The 14,471-nt window shown below is 36.6% G+C and overlaps 1 protein-coding gene across 7 annotated transcripts; it reads left to right on the top strand.

The window, feature by feature from the left end:
* The first annotated feature begins 470 nt into the window (after nucleotides 1–470).
* LOC110811153 (dentin sialophosphoprotein-like protein) lies at nucleotides 471–12,839 on the top strand. 7 transcript variants are annotated; one of them, XM_088210841.1, is made up of 11 exons: nucleotides 471–686; nucleotides 2,894–2,935; nucleotides 3,037–3,288; nucleotides 3,495–6,112; nucleotides 6,208–6,353; nucleotides 6,655–8,520; nucleotides 9,475–9,523; nucleotides 9,625–9,872; nucleotides 10,005–10,112; nucleotides 11,398–11,608; nucleotides 12,465–12,676. In XM_088210841.1, the coding sequence occupies exons 3-11, from the start codon at nucleotides 3,096–3,098 to the stop codon at nucleotides 12,561–12,563; spliced, it is 5,538 nt and encodes a 1,845-aa protein (XP_088066967.1). In that variant the 5' UTR covers nucleotides 471–686; nucleotides 2,894–2,935; nucleotides 3,037–3,095; the 3' UTR covers nucleotides 12,564–12,676. The 7 variants fall into 7 exon arrangements, with proteins under 7 accessions (XP_088066967.1, XP_088066969.1, XP_088066971.1 ...); XM_088210843.1 differs by lacking the exons at nucleotides 2,894–2,935; nucleotides 12,465–12,676 and adding an exon at nucleotides 12,738–12,839; XM_088210845.1 differs by lacking the exon at nucleotides 2,894–2,935 and having other exon boundaries at nucleotides 12,528–12,681.
* The last annotated feature ends 1,632 nt before the right edge of the window (nucleotides 12,840–14,471 follow it).

The raw sequence follows: 14,471 nt of genomic DNA, 5'->3' as shown, positions 1-14,471 counted from the left end.
TTTGAGAAATCTATTTAATAATTTTACAATGTTGTGTTAACATTAATAAGTAATTCATTAAATCAATCACAATGCTTAATGCAATAATTTTGTTATTAACGGAGGTATTATAATAATTTTATAAACACATATTAATTAATTTTATTATTAACAGGGGGTTATAATCGTTAAATTGAATGTCAAAATTTAAATGTGAAGTGTAAAGAGATATACTGAGTTTTCTATTTAATTTTAAAAATTAAGTTTATTATTATATCATTTACTAAATAATTTTTTTAAAAAATGAAATTAACGATCCGGATAAAATCTATATGCGCGCGTTTTCACACTAAATCTATACAGTATGTGGGTCCCGCGACAATATTTCCACGTGTCAAAATCGTATTGCGGAACTACTTAATTTCATTCTGCTCTCGTCTCTCAACAACTCTTCAAGCGCCCTCTCTCAAAAACGCTCCTGTACCAAGAGGTTTGGACCCGAAGCGCAGATGCGGATCCGAACCTCAGTTTTGCTCCTCCGTTCGTTGAAAATTTCGCACTATTTTGATCACTTTATCTCTCTCTCTCTCTCTCTGCTAAAAACACCCGTCTATCTCCCGCAGGTGATTCGAACCCTAAAACTTCACAGAGTTTCGACAGTCTCAACAATCGGTTTCGAGCTTCAAAGGAGGCCAATCGACGACACTGTGAGTCCAAACCATATCCTTTTTCTATGTTGAAAACCCTAATTTTTGTGTTTATCGAAGACATTTATACATTTTAAAACTAAATCTCTGCTCAGCTTCTGGCGTCTTGTAGCAGCTTCGTAATTTTTTCCGTTTTCTTGTTTGGTTTGAGCTCTGGTTTTATGCGAGGTTTTTTCTGGTGTTTCATTATCATTTTTTTTTTCGGTTGTAAATGAGAGAGTCAGAGAGAATTTGCGGGTCTGGATGTGTTCTTGATTTTTTTCCTGAGTAGATGGAGTGAATGAGTGAATTCAGAGCTCCTGTGTTGTGCGTTTTTGCTTGAAAAGGGATATGATTTTTCAATTGAGCGACCATTGTGGTTGTAGCCAGCATGCTTTGTGGAGGTTTATTTTATGACTTTTCCTGTATAAAAAAGGTCTCAGACTCGGAATACGTTGGTAGGAAAATTTGACGGTTTTTCAGTTTTCTGCATTTTAAGGAGCTGAAAATGGGGCTAAACGGTTTTACGTTTGATTTGTGCCTCTTTTGCCTGTTTTGGGTTTACCATGTTTGTGGGTGTTTTAATTTGTTTAGAGAGTTATGATGACCTATATGGTCTTCGTTGGCTGTTGTCATTGCCCTCTTCCTCCCTTTCTCCCGTTTTATTTTATGCTCTTTGAGAATCTTTCATTTTGCTTAACTGGTGGTTCTGTAGTTTTTTTTCTGTGCTTACATTTTTTTTGCAGTCTGTTCTTTAATGTTCTCTAACTTCCATGGATAAGGTCTATTTATATTATATTCTGAAGTTAATTACTTTACCAAAATGTACATCTTTGATAAACTAGAGTTGGAAACAATAACTGCTTCACTGTAATTGGTATCTTTTTCAAACTGTGCATTCCATCTTTAGTTATTGTATTATCTCAAAAGAAAAAAAAGAAAATCTTTAGTCATGTGTTGCAGACTAGGAAATATTTGATGTACTTAAGTACACTGGAATTATTTAATTGTTCTTTAGTTGCCTTAAGAGACATGCAAGGCAGTTCCTCTCTAAAAAAAAGAAGGAAACATGCAAGGGAAATAAGCTTAGTTGCCAAATATTACTATTGGATTGGGCATAGTGTTCTTGTAGGATGTTAGGATCTAGTAAAATTATATTCAAAGGGATTAAAGAAAGGAATTGAGGTTATTGAAGCTAGTCATTGTGACAAACTTTTAGAGAATATCTTGATAGCTATCCTGTGCTTTTATATCGTACATTTACAGATGACCACCCCCAATAAATCTACACCTCTAAATAGGAGATTCATTTTCAATTGACCATTGCATGATCACTATAATTTGTACCAAGAAAAGTGATTAGTGACTCTAATCAGGTTAGGGCAAAAGGAGTTAAATTCCATTGACAAACGCAGGAATGCAATACTATTCTTAGTATGAGGCAATGGGAAGACATAGCTCAACAATGATGGTTTGATTTAGTGTCTCAAACTTTGATCTGCTTGAACATCTTTACGATGCACTGATTGGATAGTCACTTAATTTCTCTAGGATGGAGGAGGCTAATTTATTCTGATAACTTTAGAAACATGATGGAATGACAATTAGTGTTAGTGTGAAGTGAGACTGTAAGGGGACGTGACCTAAGTAATGAGGCTCTGTATTTGGTGAATTTTTCTGGATGGAAAATTTTGTTTGGGAGTTATAGAATATTAATCAAGTAATGAGGCTTTTTGTTATGATATGTTCATCCAGGGATAATTGAGAGGATGATACTTGGGGTCTCAAGGTGCCTTTTGGTTTTTCTCTTAGTATGTTCTTGTATTTAAAGGAATTTGGTGCGATGGGGCATATATGTCTTTTCTGTTTGATTGGCAATGGAACTGAGGTGATGATAAATGCTAAGATTTTCATTTTACCTGTGATAATTACTTTGGGGGTTCAGAATTAACTGGGGATTCCTTGCGTATGCCATTAAGGGCTAATTTGACACATCTTTTGAAGAGGAAGATGTAAGTTGAAGGACCTTTTTAATTTTATCCTTTTCCTTCAACTTTCATTGATCTAGCTGCTGCCTAGCTTGCCTTAGTAAGACCACAAGTTAGAGTGACTATTCAATCATGGCATTACCTTCCTTGTCCTAAACTTTATTATTTTCTTTGAACTGCACGGCCAATTAGCTAATGCGTGTTGATTTATTCAAATTTCTGTGTGAAAAATGAGCGCAGGTACTTATTTCAAAAAAAAAGAAAAAAGAAAAGTGAGCTCAGGTACTTGGATTGCAATTATTGTGTATTTTAAAATATTTGCAACAGCTATAAGTTATTTGGTATTGGTCTTCTAGGTATTGAACTTTGTTCATTTCTTCTAGGCATTGGTCTTCTTCACATGAAATTTTAGTGGCTGAAATTTTGTGGGTGCACTATACTTATGCCTGGCAACGAAGTTGGCGACAGGATCCACAATTTCTTTGGCCAAGAAACCTCGTCCCAAGGTCAACATCATTCACAGATTGTTGACGGGACCTGGCAAGGTTTTAGTAACAATGCGTGGGTTGGCAGCCAGAGGCAAATTGGCTCACCTCTCATTTCCAATTTGAAGAATCTTAATGTCCCACAGACAGGTATAAATTACTTTTCTCTTAACATGCAATTTTTGTAAGGTTAGATATTTCCTCATGAAGCATGTTGCTACAGCCCAGTCCTTTCTATTGTTTTTTTTTGGTATTTGTTATCTGACAAGAGTAAGCGTGATTAGAGTATGCTATTTCTCATAGATTTTGAAGCCATCATCTGTTATTAAACATATTTCTTTTTCTTCCGGCACTAGCTGATGCTGAGAGAGGGCAGTCTTCCAGTGTGCAGCATGGTGTGAACTATACACAATCAGCTTTGAGATCTGAGCTCTTTAGGAGTCAGCCTCAAATTCATCAGCAGGCTGTAAATGGCTATATACAAGGGAATCAGGTTCAGATACGAAAGAATGAAGCAAACTTGTTGGGAGTGGATACAGAATCTGATCGGCATAGTTTAGCATCAAGAGGCATGTCGGTTATTGACCAACAATTGGGAAATGGTCCAGATGTTCATAAGAAAAACTCAATGAGGTTGGAATCAACTGAATCTCCTGTCAACTATGATTTTTTTGGAGGTCAACAACAAATGATTGGCCAACATTCAATGCTGCAACCTTTGCCTAGGCAGGCACCAGGGGTAAGTGATATGCTACTACATCAACAGATTATGCTCAAGCAAATGCAGGAATTTCAGCGGCAGCAGCAACTACAGAGGCATCAATTGCCACAACAGGAAGCAAGGCAAGTAAATTCCATTAATCAGGTTGCATCCATGACAAGACAGACAACTGGCAATCCCTCAGCAGGTCTGATCAATGGTATTCCTGTTCATGACACAGCTAATTATTCATGGCAACCTGAGCTTGTGGCTGCCAATGCAAATTGGCTGCAGCGTGGGGCCTCTCCAGTTGTGCAAGGATCATCAAGTGGATTTGTGTTTACTCCTGAACAAGGACAGATACGCTTGATGGGGTTGGTTCAACAACCGTTTGAACAGTCATTATATGGGGTGCCTGTTACTAGCACAAGAGGCTCTCCGAGTCAGTATCCTTCTGTCCAAATGGATAAGGCTGCAATGCTGCAATTGTCAGGAGGCAATAATTCATTTCCAGCTGAACATTATCCTGCATTTCCTGATCAAGTTACTATGCAGAGCAATAATTTGCTTCCCAGGCAGGGCTCTCTAGGGAAAAGTACTTTTGGCCCTGCTGCAATTGGAGGATCAAATGGTGGACTTGGTTCGGAAAACTTCCAGCAGTTCAGTCCGCAGCAAAGGACTACATCAGTGCAGGAATTTAATAGTAGACAGGATGTTGTCCTTCCATCAGAAACATCAGAGGATAAAACATCAACTCAGGTCACTCCTTCACACAATGTGGCTACCCTGGATCCGACTGAAGAAAGGATTTTGTTTGGTTCAGATGACAATTTGTGGGATGCTTTTGGCAGGGGCTCTAATGTAAGCAGTATGTTGGATGGTTCAGATTGTCTTGGTGTATTTCCCTCAGTACAAAGTGGGAGTTGGAGTGCCCTTATGCAGTCTGCTGTAGCGGAAACATCTGGTGGTGACATTGGGCCACCAGAAGAATGGAATGGTCTGAACGTCCAAAATACTACAGGACCAAGTGGGAATCAGCTACCTTCAGTGTTTGTTGATGGTGGTAAACAGCAATCTACCTGGGCCGGTTACAACTTGCAGTGTGGCTCAACCGTGAATAGTTCTAGCCCGTTTTCTCCAACTGGTAATACCACTGCTGGTGTCAATTATTGCAGCATTCCAACTGCTTCTCAATCAGGAACCAAGGTTTCACATGAACAAAATGAGAGATTGCAGCCTGATCCTCCTCAGGGATTGGGACAGCAGTTTTCAGATGAAGGAAGCAAATGGTTAGATCACAACTCTTTGCAGAAGCCAGTGACTGAAGGCAGTCAATTGCATAGAAATGTTTCTCATTCTTCAAGTGCAGAGTTAAGCACAAAGGGGGTTTCATGGAGTAACCAACAGGGTGTATCTTCATATGGTTCTGGTGCCCAGGCTGGAACTAGGCTAAATGGCTGGAACTTTTTTGAATCTACAACATCTGGTGGGGGTGCTGTTCTGCAAAATCTTGGGAATGATGGGCCTTTGCAGTCTTCTCAGGGTGGTGAATACAATACTAGAATGCCCGAAGGAATGGGTCAAGGTGCTGGTATCAGGATGGCTGATTCTCTTTGTAATGCTACTGTTGGGATAGGGCATTTAGGATCTACCATGGGTAGTCGGGAGAACGAGAGGGATGTTTCATATGTAAATAATGCTGCTGCAGTAACAATGTCAAGTAATGTCAGGGCCAACCATGAAACCAGCCAACAACTTCTAAACAATAATAATCTCAATTTTTTCAAAAATGTTAACACTTCAACAAGCTCTAAAGGGAGTGGGCTTCCAGGAACTTATCAGCAACATTTGGGTAGAACAAAAACTTTTGAGTCTTTGGGACATAATGGCTTGGACAAGGGAGTGGTTAATGCACATGAAATGGAGAACTCTATAAAAGAGATCTCTGAGGGTTTCCGGCCTAATGCATCTCAACATGCTTCTACAATTGGTCATAATGAAAATGTCTGGGTGGACGCTAACGAGTCTCGTACTTTGCCTGGTGGGAAGCAAATGCCATCTGGCCATGTTGGTCGTGAACCTTCTATAGCTCGCAAGTTTCAATATCACCCTATGGGAAATCTTGATTGTGAAGAGGAACCTTCATATGGAACAAAAAAAGCTGCTCATTCACAGTTACTGTCCCAGCAGCAGGCTTCTCGGGGAGACCAAGGTTATTTTGGGAAACCAAAGTCTCTTACTCATATGAGTAGGAATTCTATGGAGATCGAGAAGGTGATTCTTCAAATTTCATCATGCATGAGAACAATATTGATTTCTTTTTTAGGTCTTAGACGAGATTTAACAAACTCTTGCTACTAATTGTTCAGGATCATTTATCTGCCCCACAAGGAGATTCAAAAGGCATGGATGAGGTACCTTCAAAAAGCTTGCATCCAGGTTATATGTCTAATACATCAACCTCCTTTGACAGATCTGTCAGTAGTTACGTCCCAGACAAGACCACCCCATTGAGGTAGTTGAACACTAAAATATTCTTGTCACTGTTTGGTTATGTGAATTTATTGATGTTTGCTGTCTGATCTTCATAACTAAATACCAATTGGCCTTAGTGCTTATTGGTATGTCCCGCTTCCATATCCTGGAGGTTTAGAGATCAAGTTCTTCCTGGGGCTTTGGGCCTTATATAATGGCTATGGAACAATAAATAAATTCCTATCTGCATCCTTTCATTTATTTATTTTCCTTCCTTGACATGCTTTCTAATTTGTGTTCTGAGTTGGAGAAATTAAGTTTTATTGTATGAATGATTTCAGTCAGAATATGCTTGAGCTTCTTAATAAGGTAGATCGATCAAGGGAACACGGTGCTCCAACACACTTAAGCTCTTCTGACCGCAACCGATCATCTGAGATGCCTGATGCGGAAACCTCTGATGGATCTGTTGGTCATCTGCAGCAAAATCAGTCATCTGGTTCTCAAGGGTTTGGTCTACAACTGGGCCCTCCATCGCAACGGTTGTCATTTCCAGACCCCACCCTTTCTTCCCAGAGCTTCTCCCAAGCAGTTAATTGTTTAGCTTCAACCCGTGGCACTTCTGACACTGCAGGACAAAGTCACTCATGGTTGGCTCCCATGAGCTCTACTCAGTCTTTGCGCCCTTCTCATGAACAATCTGAAGGTACATTTACAAATAGTGTACCTAGTATCTCAGGAAAAACCAGCGACAATGCCTCGCTTAGTAAAATGCAGGGGAATTCTTCTACCTCATTTTCGGCTTTTTCTTATATGAGAAATCATCTTCAAAGCCAGCATGTTACTGGTCCTGGCACAGAAACATCATCTGCTCGGGCTGTCAATCTTCCTTTTGATAGGCTTGTTCCCCAGATAAAACAGATAGATGACTCTGGTGACAGAACTAAAAAAAGTCAGTTAGAATGTGTGTCATTGCCTGAGATGTCTAAATGTGATCTTGTATCTTCTGCTGATACATCAGGGCCAAATACAAGCACCCCAAGTCATGCAGGAGATCCAGTGCAAAGATTACCTGCATTGGAGGCAATGCCAGCTGCTCAGCCTTCTGTTTCATCCAATACGTCTCAGCAGGAAGGTGTGTTTTCAAAAGTTTTACCTGATGCTTGGGCCAGTGTTTCAAATCAGCAACGTCCGTTAGGTGCTCAGCTTTGTAAGCCTTATTCAAATTCGTTAACGCCTCAATTTCAGTCAAGTAACAATTTGGAAACAAGTTTCTCTGATCAACAAAAGTTGGATGAAAATTCTCAAAAAGGAGTGGAAGACTTATCTGAAGTTGGTGTCTCATTGGGAAAATCACAGGGCTTAGATGAGAAAGAGCAACCAGCCAAAGAGCAGCAACTATTGCCCGGAAAAAATTCTGCTGGTCCAAACACAATGAGTGCATCACATATGGAGGGAAAAGAAACTTATGCAGATTATTCCTCTGACACATCTTCGTCGATCCCTACAACCAGCCAAAGAGATATTGAAGCCTTTGGTCGATCTTTAAGGCCAAATAATACTTTGAATGACAATTACTCCTTACTGCATCAAGTGCTGGCCAGGAGAAGTGCAGAGATTGATCCCAGTAATAGGAGTCTGAAGAGATTTAAAGGTCAGGAAGATGGTATGGAATCTCAGCAAGTGGCTTCTAGAGGACAGCCGTTATCATCAATAAATCACACATCAGTTGCATCTAGAGATTCTAAGATGCTAAACTTCCCATCAAAAACCAGAGATGAGCATGACGCAAATGTGTTTGTTCATGACATGGTTGGGGATTCTCAATCTCAATCCAGAGATAGTACTGCAGCAGCTGTTAGAGGTGATCACTCTTATATCAGTCCGCATATGGCGCCATCCTGGTTTGGTCATTACGGTACTTTCAAAAATGGGCAAATGTTGCCAATATATGATACCCAAAATCGGGGTTCTGATAGTTTTCATGTTCGTCATCCAATGGAGCGTGTACATACTTTTGATAGCAGTCAGGTTGGTGATATCCGGCAAACTACCAGCTCCTCACCTTTCTCATCTTCTCAGTTGTTGCCTCCTCATACCAATCAAAATTTGGCTATTGTGAGACCAAAGCGTAAAAGTAACAACTTTGAACTTGTATCATGGGGTAAAGAAGTGACTCAGGGTTCCCCAAGGCTTCAAAATATCAGGTAATTTCTGAAGTGGTAGGATTTCTATCTTTGACCTAGATATGTGTTTACATAGGGCCAAATCAGATTGGAGGCTGTAGTTTTTGGATGTTTTTTGTCCTTTATGACCTATGATTGCAAGACGATGGGCTCATCTGAAAGAACCCAATGATAAAGTGGATTCTAAAATAAATTACCTTTTCAAGTTCAAGTTAGGCCAATTCAGATTATTCTAATGTTTTGTTATTTATTTGTCGTACAAAAAAACTTTTTGAATTCCCTGTAGAAAGAGATTTCGCCAATGAAAAAGCTTTCAACGCTGCCCAATATCCCTTCTTTTTCCAAAGATTTTTACGAATACGCTTTTTTGATATAGAAGTACGTTTTTTTGGAACTGCCATTCAAAAATGAAAAAGGTTATTCAATGCTATAGTTGGATGTGAAAGACATCTATTGTTCAAAACGAATCGTTCTTTCCTATGCCTTATCAAAGTGTACAGGATTACATAATAATTGCCATCTTGATGATAAAAGCTGCTCCATAAGAATAGCTAACAGTCTCAGAGAATTTCAAACATATTAACTCTCAGCAACTAACAAATTGAAACAACCACCAACTGGCTTTAAGACATTTAACTGTAAGCACACAGATAAATAATAAATAAAAATAGTGTTGCTAAGTTTTATTATACTTCCTGTGGGAAAATCTCCTGTAGACTTGGCCCCTAAATTCTGTTCCAGAGTACAAAACATTAAGATAGCACATTTGTCTTTGATTAGCATGTGCAAACCTTTCTTTTTCAATGAGACATCAGTTTTAGTTGTATCTATCCATGCCCTTCTCAAAAAAATAAATAAACAAGCTTCTTCTGTTGGTCACTTGCAGCGTTAAGATAAAGTTGCTTGATTCATGTTATGCTTCTTTTTATTTTTTAAATTAATTGCCAAGTAGATATAAAATGCTTTTGGTTACAGTGTGGCAGAAGTAGGATGGTGCCGAGCAGCAACTCGACTGGCAGAGAAGGTGTGTTTATAGTTTATCCATGATCTACTGCTATAACAATACTTGTGCTTTCTCCTTGAAAAGTGTTCTTGGTGTTCTAATAGCTTGAAATTTGGTGACAGTTGGAAGATGAAGCTGAAGTATTTGAAGATTGTTCAGCACTGTTTAGATCAAAAAGAAGGCTTATCTTGACAACACAGCTTATGCAGCAACTTTTTCATCCTCCTCCGGCATCAGTTCTTTCTTTAGATGCTACGCCACACTACGAGACTGTGGCATACTTCATTGCTAGGGCAGCCTTAGGAGATGCATGCAGTACATTGTCTTCCTCTGGAAGTGATAATATTGTGTCGCCTGACAATGAAAACCTGTAAGAATTCCTGTTGAACACTATCTCTAACTTCCTAATTATACTCTTGGTACATGTAGGTAACTTTTAATTTACTTATGAGAACTATTATTCTGGTCATACTAATAGCAAGTTTTGCAATATGTTCTTTAGGCCGTCTGACAAGGCCAAAATATCTGAGAGAATTGATGATCCTTTCATATTGAAAGCCATGGAGGACTTCATTAATAGAGCAAAGAAGCTAGAAAATGATCTGTTGAGGTAAGTACGAATTCTCTGTTGTTTTTACATGTGTTTTTATTTGATTGCGAATACATAATATTTTATGTGCTTCACATTTAGTGAAGAATGTTCTCGAACTTGGTCTTCCTATCACATGTAATGGTACATGTTGAATTCATGCATTGCCATTGCAGAGTTATCCTAACACGTAGATTGATCTGTCTTTTAACTGGGCACAACATAGAATGAGTCATGAGATGGGACCCTTTCTCATCTTCTGCTCATATTGGTCTAGTCTTTTGTTGATAGGGGCACCTATTGCCCTTGGTTCAGTTTTCATTTGATTCTTATCTTAGTACATAGTTACTATTATATCTTTGATGTGTAAAATTGGATGATATTTTAACATTTAAATCAATCTCTCTTTTTGAATTCCTTAGAGGTGGATTCCAGTTACTACTTGAGAAAGTAAGAACTAGAAATCTGTTTATAAAGGAGTTAGGGTAGAGTAGAGTTGATTTAAACAGGAAATTTATGATGTAATTCTACCTACTAAGAATATTTAATAATTAATTAAATTAACAGAATAAGAATTGAATCAAACAGGCTTATGACTTTTCTGCCTGGCAAACTGAATACTTACGTTATTCCAAACATCCAAACAGGCTGTGAGTCTTCTGCTTGCTGAACTAGGTTCTTGGTTAATCAAGTTTTCGAATATACTCTATATGTTGTGTAATTATGTTATATCCCAAGCAGACTATAATTCTGTGCCCCGGTGTCTTGGTTAAACAAGTCTTCAAATATGCTCCTTATATGGTTTGTAATTATGTTATTCAACAGACCACTATATCACTGACAAGCAACTACAAGCCTTGTGCAATTTATGCTTGTTTAATTTTTTCTTTTGAAAGAGGCTAGTGACAGTAATGTTAAGTAGTCTGTAACTAAGAAACTCATGTTAAAAAGATGAATGGTGCTAAGAAAAATTTTAATCTTTGTAATAGTTGACTGAAAAAGACAATTACAGGAATTTCTTAACACCGTTTTCTTAAGCCTGCTAATATTGTTAGTTTAAGGGGTCAGGGCATGTTATCTCTGAATCCCTGTGATTATTTGAATTATTTGGCCTGTTTGGCTTTTTTGACTTGCATTATTTGGATTTTGTTTTTTAGACCTATTCTTCTCTCTTTTATTTTGTGTATTTGTGGTTGCTGCTGTAACTAATCATTAACAATTGTTGTGTGCTTGTATTGATACGAAATGTTGGATCCCGACCTTATACCTACATGTTTGTTTTTAATTCTTCCTGCTTGTTGCGCAGAGTGGACAAAAGGGCCTCAATCCTAGACTTGAGAGTGGAATGGCAGGAACTAGAGAAGTTTTCTGTCATCAATCGATTTGCTAAATTCCATGGCAGAGGACAAACCGATGGGGTTGAGACCTCTTCCTCTAGTGCAGCTGCAAATGCTCAGAAATCCTCTCCCCAACGATATGTTACTGCATTTCCAATGCCTAGGAATCTTCCTGACAGGGTACAATGTCTTTCACTATGATCATTAATTAATTGATTTTCCTCTCTTTCTTGGTCAACTGTCTCCATATTCCTCATGCTTTTCTGGCCAATTTCCTCCAACTTATATAGTGGCACCTGAACATAGTTGAACCACACAAAGGGAATGTAGGGGAAGAATGAACTTGAAAGCAATGGATCTGCTGTTAGCTATTTTCGATCTAGGCAATTGTTGTCATTCTTGGGAAATATAAGTTGGAGTTTGCGTACTTGAAAGGCTAAAGAGAAAGTGGATGCCCCGTAAATATATATGTATTTTTTCAGTAACTGGGGGAACAGAAACTCATTCTGATTTTTCAGTTCATAAGTAGTTAAAGTTCCAGGTAATTATGCATATCCCTGTCTCAAGACTTTGGATCGCGGGCTTCTAATTAGAATAAGGTTTTTAGCCCCCATTTCTTTTCCATATACTTCAGGGGTTGATGGGAAGGTTGTTGAATTTCATTGACCAAAGTCTTGAATGGCCATTTTTACCGCAAGAAATAGTCTATTGATATTTTCCCCAATTTTATAATTAATGTTATAACTTACAACATCTTGTTCAAAGTTCATATGATTTACCAACAAAATTAATGGAATGATTAATGTTGAATCGCAATGTTCCTGACTTTTAGTTGGAGTTAATTTTCTTTTTAATCTCAAGTCTAATTTGAATTGGGTTTTGGGTCCCTCTGTTAGTCATTGATTAGTTACTCTGTTCTTTATGGACTCAACTCCATAATTCGTTTCCAGACATATTGGTGATTGGATAGTTCACATTATGCTTTCTCATTAAGAGCTGTTTTTGGTACTTGAGAACTCTAAGTTGATATTCTTAGGAAGGAAGGATTATTTACAGAAGAGGGACAACTTTTGAAAATCTTGGCACCCCCCCCTTTCAGGATTTGTTAAATCTGAAGCGGTTAACGTATTATTAAAGGCCAAACTGGAATATATCTTAAGCTCTTGGAAGATGCCGATGATATTCTTTAGTTTTTGTAGTACTACCAGTGGTGGCTATGTTTTGTTATTGATTTTTTGGACTTTTGTTATGGATTTCTTGTATAATTTTTCTAAATGCATTGAAATTGTAAGTTTAATGATATCTGCAGAAAAGAAAAGTGGGAATCTGCAAAAGATTAAGCAAAATTTTACAAGCGAAGGGTTTGGGTTTGAACATCACCTGTTATCTGACATAATGGTACTTAGGTTCTTCAACTTTATTTGTGTTGTTTCCTTCTTACATTTGGAACGAATATGGGAAGTATGAAGTTCTTTTGCTGGTGCGCAGTTAATTCAACTTAAAAATGGTTAAATTCTTTCATAAATGAAAGAAAAAAAAAATTATACCTGATGAGATTCTACGTAGAATTAAATAATGTTTTTTTTTTCGTTTTTTTAAACTATCAATTCTTATCGAATTGTCACTAAAAAAATTGATGAAACTAGAAATATGGTGTTAAAATTAACTTATGGTATATTATAGTAACAGTAGAAGATCAAAAGATTATGGGATTGGTAACTTGATGGAAGTTACAGAGGGTACGCTCCTTGTTCATTTGAAGAATTGGAGTACTCTAAATACTTGAAGGGAATATTTAAATTTAGAATTCAGAATTTGGGAAGCCCCTGTTTCGGCATGTAGTCTTAACTCCTGGGAATATCATTGGATATTGCAAATTACTACTTTATATTCTGGACTTATGCTGATGGTGGCTTTGTTTTAGACTTTTGGCATTTACTGTTTTTATTTTTTTAATGCCTTGGAAATGTGAACGTAAATGAGTAGGGATTTAGTACTTCTTTATATGTTCTCAAAAGTTTTGAGTTTATATGTGTGTGAATGAAACTAACTTAACGATTTATTTATTTGTGTGCAGTAATTTTTAAGAATAAAATGATTTAAAGTATTAATAATAATTAGAATAATAATAATGATTCTACCATATCAAAGCACATAAACAAATATTAATTATATAAGAAAATTAATTATAGCTAAAATTGATTTTTATAGTAAGTTAATACACTCATACAATCTATTTCTAAAATTAATTTTAAAATTAATCTAATATATGCATGTAATGTATTCAATGTCTAATTAATTAATTATTTCATGAATTAATTTGATACACTTATGTATAAAAATAAAATCGATTTAATTATTATTATTATTAAATTCTAACAGTTTTATTTAAAGTATTAACAATGATTAAAACAACAAAATATCTAGAATTGCCGGTTAATGTAGCCATGCAAAACTCACTTTCTGAATCTATTTGTCCACGTTGTCCACGTGGTCGCCACGTAAACAACATGTTAAATACATGTACTATATATTTTTTATTTTTTAAATTTAAATATTAAAAAAGTTAAACACTACAAAATTACTTTTGTCCTTTCCCATTGTAAATATTATATTACACGGCCACACTGGATCGACCTCACCCTCAATCACTAACAAAAAATCGTATGTAAATATTATATTATGTAATATACAATTTTACATATTAGATGTACATAATATATATATATATATAATTAATTGATATTATGTACAAATATGTTTATTATACTCATTTATATATGATTAAAGAGACAAAGTTATAATTTATTAATTTATTTAAGAGCAATATCAAAAAAATATATTGAAAAGGAAAAAGTAAATTCTTAAAAGCATATATTTTTAATTTCTATATTTAAACTTGTACAAACAGAAACTTATTTAAATTATACATATAATTAAAATTCCTCTTAATTATTCTAAAACAAAGTCTCCTTTCTAAAATACTTTCTTACTTTAAAAATTGAGTCAAATCAAGTTAATAACACACACGGGAATTACAACT

Source organism: Carica papaya, chromosome 9, assembly GCF_054855325.1.
Source record: "Carica papaya isolate Zhongbai chromosome 9, ASM5485532v1, whole genome shotgun sequence".
In the NCBI taxonomy this organism is placed as follows: domain Eukaryota; kingdom Viridiplantae; phylum Streptophyta; class Magnoliopsida; order Brassicales; family Caricaceae; genus Carica; species Carica papaya.
This window is presented reverse-complemented; position numbering and strand designations above follow the sequence as displayed.

Coding starts and splice junctions, on each gene's coding strand:
- LOC110811153 (XM_088210840.1), top strand. CDS start 3,096: ATGCCTGGCAACGAAGTTGGCGACAGGATCCACAATTTCTTTGGCCAA. Junction 9,524..9,624: donor CAACTCGACTGGCAGAGAAG/GTGTGTTTATAG, acceptor ATTTGGTGACAG/TTGGAAGATGAAGCTGAAGT. Junction 10,113..11,397: donor CTAGAAAATGATCTGTTGAG/GTAAGTACGAAT, acceptor CTTGTTGCGCAG/AGTGGACAAAAGGGCCTCAA.